Consider the following 11,180-nt stretch of genomic DNA (forward strand, 5'->3'; position numbering starts at 1 on the left):
TCTGCAGTGTTCAGTGTGTGTGTGTGTGTGTGTGTGTGTGTCTGTGTGTGTGTGTGTCTGTGTGTGTGTGTGTGTGTGTAGCTGCAGAAAAGCAGAAAAGAATGGCCAAAAGATTATTTAAAAATTAAGAATAAAAGAGAACAAAGTGTGTGCGTGCATGTTTGTGTGTTTGATATGTGTGTGTGTGTGTGTCCGTGCATCCCTGTGATGTGTGTGTTTGCATGTCTGATGTGTGTGTTTGCATTCCTGTTGTGTGTGTGTGTGTGTGTGTGTATGTGTGCATGCATGCATGTGTGTGTGTGTGTAGCTGCAGAAAAGCAGGAAAAAACAGCCAAAAGATGATTTAAGAAGTAAGAAAAGAGGAAAACAAAGTGAGTTACAGAGCTTCCTGCCTGCCTGGTGTGTGTGTGTGTGTGTGTGTGTGTGTGTGTGTGTGTGTGTCTGAGCTAACACACCCTTATTGTTGTTTGGACAGACTCTACAAAGAGGGAAAAGAAAAAGAAGATTCTGGACTCTGGATCTGGAAAGGATTTTTCTTGGCACAGACCCAGACTTAGACCCAAGACCAGACCAGACCAGACCAGACCAGACCAGACCAGACCAGAGCCAGGAGCAGACCCAGACCCACACCAGAGCCAGACCCAGACCAGACCAGACCAGACCAGACCAGACCAGAGCCAGGACCAGAGGTGGATGCTGGGAGGAGATGCTGGCCCTGGGTCAGTTGGGGGTCTTGTCGTCCCTGGTGACGGCGCTGACCTCGCTGCTGTCGGCGCTGCTGCTGCTGGTTCTGACCCGCCAGCTGTGGAGTCTCCGCTGGAGCCTGACCCGGGACAAGGAGAGCCGCCTGCCGCTGCCCCGGGGCTCCATGGGCTGGCCCCTGGTGGGGGAGACCTTCCACTGGCTCTTCCAGGTGAGACGGGGGGCCGCCGGGACCTCCACACTTCATTAGACAGGCTTTAAAAAACATGATGCGTCTGAGCACAAATATGCTTCTTCATTTACGCACACAAAAGGATAAAAAAAGACACAAAATGATCAAAAAAAGACACAAAATTACCAAAAAAAGTCCCAAAATTATGGAGTATAAAGAACGACAAGGTCCACTTAGGTCCAACAAGACATAAAATTATGAAAAAAGACACAAGATGACCAAAAAAAGAAACAAATGAGAAAACAAAGACATAAAAATACACATAAAAGAAACAAAATTACCAAAAAGACAACAAATTACAAAAAAAAGTATAAAGAGCGACAAGGTCCACTAACGTCCAACAAGACATAAAATTATAAAAAAGACACAAAATGATACAAAAAGAAACAAAATTACAAAAAAGACACAAAAGGATAAGGATAAAATAGTAAATGATCAAAAAACGAAATAAATGAGAAAACAAAGACATAAAAAGACACAAAAAGACGTAAAATGATCAAAAAAAGACACAAAATGATCACATATCATATTAATAATACATATTATTATCGGCTTAATTTACGGATTTCTGTCCAACTTCCCACTGTGAAGGAGAACATGTGAGGTTTTATTATTATTTATTAATAATCAGGTTATTGATGATGTGTGGCAGCAGGAAGCTGAGAGAAGCTGCAGGTTTTATTATTATTTAATAATAATAATCAGGTTATTGATGATGTGTGGCAGCAGGAAGCTGAGAGAAGCTGCAGATTCTTGTGCAGCTGTTAATAAACGTGTGCCGACACGATGCTCGCTGTGTGAAAACAGACGTTTTCTCTTCTATTCTTCCTCTCTCTCTCTCTCTCTCTCTCTCTCTCTCTCTTCCTCTCTCTCTCTCTTTTCTTCTGCAGAGGAATGTAACTCTCTCATCCTTCTTCTGTCTCTCCTTCGCTGCACACCGAGCCTCGTTACAGCAACACGTGATCACACCGAATAAGAAAGCAAAGAGACGTAAAAAGACACAAAAAAGACACAAAATGACCAAAAAAAGACACAAAATGACCAAAAAAAGACACAAAATTATCAAAAAACGACACAAAATGACCAAAAAAGACACAAAATTATCAAAAAACGACACAAAATTATAAAAAAAGACACAAAAAGACACAAAATGATCAAGAAAAGACTGAAATAAACGAAAAAGACACAAAATGATCACAAAAAGACACGAAATTACAAAAATGTCAATGTAAATTAAAATAATGATGCATAAATTATAATTTCCTTCAATTTTGTGATATTGTGAATTATATTGCAAATGCAATAATCAGTCAAAAATAATCACAATTGGATATTTTTTTGGACTCATGCAGCCTGAATTTTACGCCTCGTCCTTTTCCACTAAAGTCAGATTTTTTCAGTTGTTGTTCGTAACCTGTAATTTAAACCTCGTCTCCGCCCGTCAGGGTTCAAACTTCCACATCTCGCGCAGAGAGCGCCACGGCAACGTGTTTAAGACCCACCTCCTGGGGAAACCCGTCATCCGGGTCACCGGAGCAGAAAACATCCGTAAGATCCTGCTGGGGGAGCACAGCCTGGTGTGCACCCAGTGGCCCCAGAGCACCCGCATCATCCTGGGGCCCAACACGCTGGTCAACTCCATCGGAGACCTGCACAAGAGGAAGAGGAAGGTAACGGAGTTCACCATTTTTTCCGCAGATTTGCCACTTTAATCTGGTAAATTTGCAACTTTTTCCTCACAGATATGCCACTTTAAATTTCGGAAATCTGTGACTTTTTTTCTCTTAAATTTGCCACTTTAAATCTCGCATATTTGCAAGAGTTTTCTAGAGTTTCTAAAAGTTGCTGGTTGTTCCCTTTTAACCCTTTCCAGATCCTGGCCAAGGTGTTCAGCCGGGGGGCGTTGGAGTCCTACCTGCCGCGGCTGCAGGACGTCGTCAAGTCTGAAATCGCCAAGTGGTGCTCGGAGCCGGGCGCCATCGACGTCTACGGCGCCGCCAAGTCGCTGACGTTCCGCATCGCGGTGCGGGTCCTGCTGGGCCTGCAGCTGGAGGAGGAGCGCACCGTTTACCTGGCCAACATCTTCGAACAGCTGATGAACAACCTGTTCTCGCTGCCCATCGACGCTCCGCTCAGCGGCCTGCGCAAGGTGAGAAGGAAACTCAAGTTCATTCATCTCCAGACTCGTATCCGTGCAGCAGGGCCGGCTTTAGGTATAGGCGACATAGGCCGCAGCCTAGAGCGCCATCTGCTGGAGGGGCGCCGCCAGTCACCCTCGACGGAAAATAATAATTTTCGATGCCCATTTTCGCCCTCGCTTCGTGTTCTGTCTTGAAAATAATAAATGATAACAAAATAAAGAAACAGATAAACAATGACATTTTGCCACTTGTGGTGCTGAGTCACGTGACGTGTGGTCATTGCCTTGCCCCCCTTTAGACGGTCAGATCGCCCCCCTTTAGACGGTCAGATCACCCCCCTTTAGACGGTCAGATCGCTGTCACAGACAATGACAGACACGTTATGTTTCGATATATTTTGCATTATGAAACACCGTCAAAGCTCTCTGGTGCTCAGTATCGAAAGAGAAGAAAAGAGGAGGAGAAGAAGTCCCAATCTATTTTTAAATGCCGTTTTGTGTGAAGACGTTTCATTTGTATTAGCTTGCTAGCTAGATTGAAATAAAGCAACGCTAGCTTAACACAGTTAAGCATATTTTTAGCGGGGTTTGCACTTCCATCGTCTCTCTTGTCTCTAACTTTGTTAGCGTCTCCAGCTGCTTCTTTGAGAATTGACTTGTAAGTTAATAATTCTATAGACAGACAGTTGTATTATATAGCTGGTTGGCTCCATGGGCAAACACAAACAGGAGTTCCCTCCATGAAACAGCAAGCGGAGCTGTTCAACACCAATGGATCTGGTCTAGAGCACCAGATGGGCTACAGCCGGCCCTGCCGTGCAGGATATTTTTAACTATCTATAGCCGGTCGGAGGAATTCTAACAGGTTAAGTCATAGATGGAGGAATAAAGTTGCTTTCTTTTGATATAAATAGAAAACATGCACACAGTTGACTCACGAGTTGTGAAAATAAACTGTTTGTACTCATGATGACGTTCTTGTGGGGTTTTGTTTTCTGTCCAGGGGATAAAAGCGCGAGAAATCTTGCACGCCAACATGGAGAAGATCATCGAGGAGAAGATGGAGCGGCAGCAGGCGGAGGAGGAATATCACGACGCCTTCGATTATATTCTGTCCAGCTCCAAAGAGCACGGACAGCAGCTCAGCATCCAGGAGCTCAAGGTACCAACAGCAGCCTCGTCTCTTCAATCTCAGTACAAATAACACGATTTACACCTTCAAATAACGTGCAAAATCCAAATTTGCAAGCATATGATTCATCAATCCTTCCCCATGTTTCTGTTTGGAGTTAGTGGCGCCCTCTAGCTGCTGTAGAAATGACGGTGAGGCGGAGTATAAAGCACCAGCTAACAAACAAATAAACTGCAGCAAAAACAGTGTAGAGCTTTTAAAATAATAAAGTGAAACCTAAAAATGCATTTTAAAGCATAAGTAGAGCTGCACAATTTATCAATATCAAAACTGAAATATGGACTTGTGCAAAATCCAAATTGCTGGAGGCACAATATTTCTTAAAAAGACTAAATATGTGTCAGAGATGTAAGAAAAATCTTTCAGATCCTGCAAAACAACAAAACAAAAAAATCATGCAAACTGATAAAATGAATTATATTTCTCAATGGAAATTAAAATAATGATGCACAAATGATAATTTCCTCCAATATCGTGATATTGTGAATTATACTGTAAATGCAATTATCATTTGAATTTTAGATGCATTGCAGGTAATTTAAAAGTGTAAAGTCGTGGTATTTTTACACAGATTGGTGAAACCGGGTTGGTTCTTAGAGTGGTTTTGTAAATACGCATGCAGCATTGCAGCAGAGTTTGTTTTGCATTTTGAAAGTGAATATCAAGTTAATCAATCCAAACCAATAAATCAAGATAAATCCTATCCTTCCTCCTTGCAGGAAACGGCAGTAGAGTTGATCTTCGCGGCTCACTCCACCACCGCCAGCGCCTCCACCTCCCTGATCCTGCAGCTCCTTCGCCACCCGGCGGTGGTGGAGCGGGCCCGGGCGGAGCTGGAGGCGGAGGGGCTCGGCTACGAGTCCCACAGCCCGTCCGCCGTCACCACGGAGAGAGACGAGGACGCCGCGGACACGGAGACCACCCGCCTGCTGAACGGAGGCTGCCAGAACCACAGCGACGGGTTCCCACAGTCCCGGTCCCACCTGCCGTACCTGAGCCTGGACAAGCTGAGCCAGCTCCGCTACGTCGACCGCGTGGTCAGGGAGGTTCTCCGCTTCCTGCCGCCGGTCTCTGGGGGGTACCGGACGGCCCTGCAGACGTTCGAGTTAGACGTAAGTTTAAGTCTTTCAGTGGAACATGGTGGTTCCCATATTCTTTCAGTTGGTTCCCATCTTCTTCCAGTTGGTTCCCATCTTCTTTCAGTTAGTTCCCATCGTCTTTCAGTTGGTTCCCATCTTCTTCCAGTTGGTTCTCATCTTCTTCCAGTTTGTTCCCATCTTTTTCCAGTTGGTTCTCATCTTCTTCTAGTTGCTTCCCATCTTTTTCCAGTTGGTTCCTATTTTCTTCCAGTTAGTTCCCATCTTCTTCCAGTTTCTTCCCATCTTCTTTCAGTTGGTTAACATTGTCTTTCAGTTGGTTCCCATCTTTTTCCAGTTGGTTCCCATCTTCTTCTAGTTGCTTCTCATCTTCTTCCAGTTGTTTCCCATCTTCTTCCAGTTGGTTCCCATTTTTTCCCACTCGGTTCCCATCTTCTTCTAGTTGCTTCTCATCTTCTTCCAGTTGTTTCCCATCTTTTTCCAGTTGGTTCCCATCTTCTTCTAGTTGCTTCCCATCTTTTTCCAGTTGGTTCCCATCTTCTTCTAGTTGCTTCCCATTTTTTTCCACTTGGTTCCCATCTTCTTCCAGTTAGTTCCCATCTTCTTCCAGTTGGTTCCCATCTTCTTCTAGTTGCTTCCCATTTTTTTCCACTTGGTTCCTATCTTCTTCCAGTTAGTTCACATCTTCTTCCAGTTTGTTCCCATCTTCTTTCAGTTGGTTCCCATCTTCTTTCAGTTGGTTAACATCTTCTTTCAGTTGGTTAACATCTTTTTCCAGTTGGTTTCCACCTTCTTCCAGTTAGTTCCCATCTTCTTCCAGTTTGTTCCCATCTTCTTTCAGTTGGTTCCCATCTTCTTTCAGTTGGTTCCCATCTTCTTCCAGTTGGTTCCCATCTTCTTCCAGTTTTTTCTCATCTTCTTCCAGTTGTTTCCCATCTTCTTTCAGTTGGTTCCCATCTTCTTTCAGTTGGTTCCCATCTTCTTCCAGTTGGTTTCCACCTCCTTCCAAATTGTATTGGGGTTTTTGATGCTCAATTAAATTTGGTCACCAGTTTACAGACGGTCTTTTCCCATTGATTGTGCATGGGAAAACTGCTTTTTTGTAAAAGTAACGTAGAAGTTGTGCCTTACAGTACAGATGCATCCCTTTGGACTTGATTCTTCTACTTTATTGTTTATTGTTTATTGAATGGATCCCCATTAGCTGACGCCTTGGTGACTGCTACTCTTCCTGGGATCCCTAAAAAGACATAGAACATGACAAACAAACAACATAAACAAAAGCAGTACATACAAGAAAAACAATAACAAACACGATTAATACATACATGCAATACTGTTCAAAAAATTATACATTCATATTTACCCGACAAATGTTATACTGTAAAAATCGTTAATTCAGATGTCTATGGTGTCAATATCAGCTGTATACACTTATAATTTATCATTTCATTAGAGAACATTTAAAAGGAAGGATCATCAGGCTACAGATATAGCAGAGAAAAAGAAATAAAGTGAGAAAACAAAATAAATCGCAACATATTAGTGCAAAAATTAAGTTTCTCCACAAAGAATCAGACATATTCTTGCAAGTTTCTTGGAAATATGCATGAAAAAAAATCGCCAATCTGTCAACCAAGACCAAAATTGGTCGACTAATCTACTGACTGGTTTTTAAATCAACATGTATCAGTAAGGACATATCCCAGGACTCTATGCATGTCCACAATTCAATGTAATTTTACTATCTTTGCAGGTTGGCTTGTAGTATCAGTCTGACATTAACAGAACAGCTCCTCCTTGTGGAAAATCTGCAGCCTGATACTCATGAATGAACGAGTAAAAAGTTGGATATTTGCGGCAAAAAATAGTCACAGATTGGTGAGATTTTAAATGAACTCTTCCTGCAGGAGGAAAAACTATATCTTCAGTGAATTGGATTCTGTTTTGTCATGCAGCACGCCTCGCTGTGCATCAACAACCAATAACGTCCACATACAGAGCGCCTCATCCCTTGTCCTTACATGCCCTCAGCGTGGCCTCAGCGTGCCCCCAATTTCCAATTCCCGGAATAGTATTGTGGTGCACATGACGCCATTAATGCTCCTCTTTCTCCGAGTTTAAACCCCCTATAGCTCCGAAGTAATTGCAGTATTGAAAATGTCTTTATGCCTGTTCGTTCAAGCCTAGACACGTGAATCCCAACTCAGAAATAATTGGGATTAGGTGATAAAGAGGTCTGGATTAATGGATGGCTGAATGAATGAACATGTGAAGCTGAAAACCCAACAACCCAAGCTTTTAAACTTCTTTTAAAAGATAACATATAAAAGAAGAGTTTCTATGGAGAGTTTGTGCAGCTTTTCCATCCTTTTATTAACTATTATCCCCATTTCACAGGGCTACCAGATCCCCAAAGGCTGGAGCGTAATGTACAGCATCCGGGACACCCACGAGACCGCCGCGGTCTTCCAGAGTCCGGAGCTGTTTGACCCGGACCGGTTCGGCCCAGAGCGGGACGAGAGCCGGTCGGCGCGGTTCAGCTACGTGCCGTTCGGCGGCGGCGTGCGGAGCTGCGTGGGGAAAGAGCTGGCGCAGATCATCCTAAAGACTCTCGCCGTGGAGCTGATCGGGACATGCAGATGGACCCTCGCCACGGAGAACTTCCCCAAGATGCAGACAGTCCCCATAGTGCATCCGGTCAACGGGCTACATGTGCATTTCAATTACAGCTGCCCGCCTTAGACACAAAAACTCCACTCAAAGGGGCATTTTAACCTTTAATATGCTTCTGGACAAACTCTGCAAGCCCCAGACGGGAGGCCGAAGCCCCTCGCCGGGCCCGACGGTGCAGCTCACGCACAGGAAGAAGGCGCTCAAGTCGCTGGTTTGGAGCTCGACATCTTCTGTTCAGTGGTTCGATCCAAACATGAGAAACCACTTTCTGTTGTAGCACAAGTTCATGTTGTGATATCTTCACCTGCAGCGTTTTGCAGCTTCTTCTGTCCTTTACATGCAGTTTTAAGTTATTAATGTGTCAAGGTGCAGTGTAGCCGTTTCCCTGCTTATTTTCAAACACAAGATCTGGGTTTGTCCGGCTCAAAGGACTGCATGCACACCTCAGTTACAATAGCAAAACCTTCAAATCAGAGCTAAAACAACACGTATACAAACCTAATGTGCATTTTACTCTCCTAAAACTTACAACACACCTACTGAAGGTACAAGAGAGTCTTTCCATGAAGCTCTTCTAGTTCTAGTTTCTCGCGGAACAAACATGCAGCATCTTGTTTTGATACAAACTCACAAAGTTCTTTAAACATGATAAAATCCAATTATTCTTGGTGCTTTTATCTTCGCAGTAGAGCTGTCTTCAACTAAAGAAGTCTTCGGTTGACTAACACTCATACCATTTTGTCCACTGATTTGAAAAATTAAGTTTCTCCACAAAGAATCAGACATATGCTTGCAAGTTTCTTGGAAATATGCATGAAAAAAAATCGCCAATCTGTCAACCAAGACCAAAATTGGTCGACTAATCTACTGACTAGTTTTTAAATCAACATGTATCAGTAAGGACATATCCCAGGACTCTATGCATGTCCACAATTCAATGCAATTCATCGTTATTTTACTTCAGAAGCCTACAAAACCTTTGAGATTAACAGAAAGCAGTTGGTAAAAGTCTTCAGGGACCTCTAATCTGCAGAATCAACGTGGTTGGAACTAAAAAATAACCTGTAAGTGGCTCAAAAACAAGCTAGAGGTTTCATTTTACTTAACTAAAACTTACAACACTCCTACTGAAGGTAGATCTTTCCATGTAGCTCTTATGGTTCCAGTTTCTCGCAGAACAAACATGCAGCATCGTGTTTTGATACAAACTGATCACAAAGTTCTTTAAACATGGTAAAATACAATTATCTTTGGTGCTTTTATCTTCCCAGTAGAGCTGTCCTAGAGAAATCCTTGGTTGCCTAACACTCATACGATTTTGTTCACTGAAAAATTAAGTTTCTCCACAAAGAATCATGCAAAAGCATGACTTTAAATTGAATGTTTACCAGAAATATGCTTGCAAGTTTCTTGGAAATATGCATGAAAAAAATCAACGAAAACAATCTGTCGACCAAGAGGAAAATTGGTCGACAAATCTACTTAGTAGCTTTAGAAATCAACATGTATCAGTAAGGTACGAGAGAGTCTTTCCATGAAGCTCTTTTAGTTCCAGTTTCTCACGGAACAAACATGCAGCATCTTGTTTTAATACAAACTGATCACAAAGTTCTTTAAACATGATAAAATCCAATTATTCTTGGTGCTTTTATTTTCGCAGTAGAGCTGTCTTCAACTAAAGAAGAACACTCATGAAAAATTAAGTTTCTCCACAGTGAATCATGCAAAAGCATAACTTTAAATTGAATGTTTACCAGAAATATGCTTGCAAGTTTCTTGGAAATATGCATGAAAAAAATCTCGTACAAGACTAAAATTGGTTGACTAATCTAAGGACATATCCCAGGACTCTATGCATGTCCACAAGTCAATGCAATTCATCACTATTTTACTCAAAAATCCTACCAAACCTTTGAGATTAACAGAAAGCAGCTGGTAAAAGTCTTCAGGGACCTCTAATGTGCAGAATTAACGTGATTTTACAGACTTTTGAACCAATTCTGTGTCTTTTTATTCTTCAATCCTTCACTTGTTTTTACCTGTGCTGGCCTTCCTGAACTGCCTCTGAGCAAGGCACTGGATGCCTGCCAGCTCTGTGGAAAAGTTGCCTGTGGAGAAACCAACTCAAACTAAATGTGACAGTTCTCAGTAGAACCAGAGTCTCTGAACACTTGGATCCACGCCGAACTCAGAGGAAACCGGACTCACGTCTTCGTCGTGATGTTCTGCAAAGATCTCCACCACTAAAACTTTTACTGATGGAAGTTGCACTTGATTTTTTTTTTACACATAAAATCTCACAACCAGGAACTACTCAGACATCACAAATATACATGCAAACTGTTCTGTTTTCTGAACAGGAACGTAATATATAAATATATATCCTACAGTGCTATTATGTGTGTATCAAATGAAGTAGCATTATGAATAAGCTGTATTTAAAATGCAGATGTATCATTTCTGTTTAATCTTTTGCTGTAATTATGACTAGATAGAGACACTAACCTGTAATGTAAAGGACTGTCCATAAAAACTTCTAGAACATAGACATCTTTCATCGTTTAGAGCAGCATATATAGAGAGTAACGTTATTATTATTATTATTATTATTATTGTTATTGTTATTGTTATTATTGACTGTTTCTGTCTGGGTTTTGAAGCCTAAAAGACGCGCTGTGAAAAGGAACGTACGGATGGATTCGTGGAAGGAGATAGCACTTTCTCTGCTTTAAGGAGTCTGTATATATTTGTCCTGTTTATGCATTCATTGAGTGTATCGGATGTAGCTGCTGTACAGTTGATGTAAAGAGTAAATTAGAAGATGAAAAACAAACAACACTTGTCGTTTATTTTGTCAGCATGTCTGATAACATTCCTAAAGAGTTGTGCAAAATGTAGTGGCATTTCAAAATATTTAAGATCCTGATCTTGTTTTTGCATTTATATTGTTAGATTAATTTTGTCCGCCAAGGAGAGCGTTGTTGGTCTGCATGATTATGGGAAAACTAGTGGTCCAACTTTCATAAAACTTGGTGGAAGGTTGTAGCATGAGCCAAGGAAGAACCCATTAACTTTTGCAGCCTTGGTGGAGGTCTGTGATCTCAGAGGGCCCTTTTTAGTTCAGGTCTTGGTCAGGTTATT

The 11,180-nt window shown here is 42.0% G+C and overlaps 1 protein-coding gene across 3 annotated transcripts; it reads left to right on the top strand.

Annotated features, from left to right (window-relative positions):
* The first annotated feature begins 652 nt into the window (after positions 1 to 652).
* LOC131993450 (cytochrome P450 26C1) lies at positions 653 to 9,492 on the top strand. 3 transcript variants are annotated; one of them, XM_059359367.1, is made up of 7 exons: positions 653 to 913; positions 2,380 to 2,604; positions 2,808 to 3,083; positions 4,078 to 4,236; positions 4,986 to 5,144; positions 5,214 to 5,378; positions 7,764 to 9,492. In XM_059359367.1, the coding sequence occupies exons 1-7, from the start codon at positions 707 to 709 to the stop codon at positions 8,106 to 8,108; spliced, it is 1,536 nt and encodes a 511-aa protein (XP_059215350.1). In that variant the 5' UTR covers positions 653 to 706; the 3' UTR covers positions 8,109 to 9,492. The 3 variants fall into 3 exon arrangements, with proteins under 3 accessions (XP_059215350.1, XP_059215352.1, XP_059215349.1); XM_059359369.1 differs by having other exon boundaries at positions 4,986 to 5,125; positions 5,222 to 5,378; XM_059359366.1 differs by lacking the exon at positions 2,380 to 2,604 and having other exon boundaries at positions 4,986 to 5,125; positions 5,222 to 5,378.
* Positions 9,493 to 11,180: the final 1,688 nt, after the last annotated feature.

This window comes from Centropristis striata, chromosome 20 (genome assembly GCF_030273125.1).
Source record: "Centropristis striata isolate RG_2023a ecotype Rhode Island chromosome 20, C.striata_1.0, whole genome shotgun sequence".
Classification (NCBI taxonomy): domain Eukaryota; kingdom Metazoa; phylum Chordata; class Actinopteri; order Perciformes; family Serranidae; genus Centropristis; species Centropristis striata.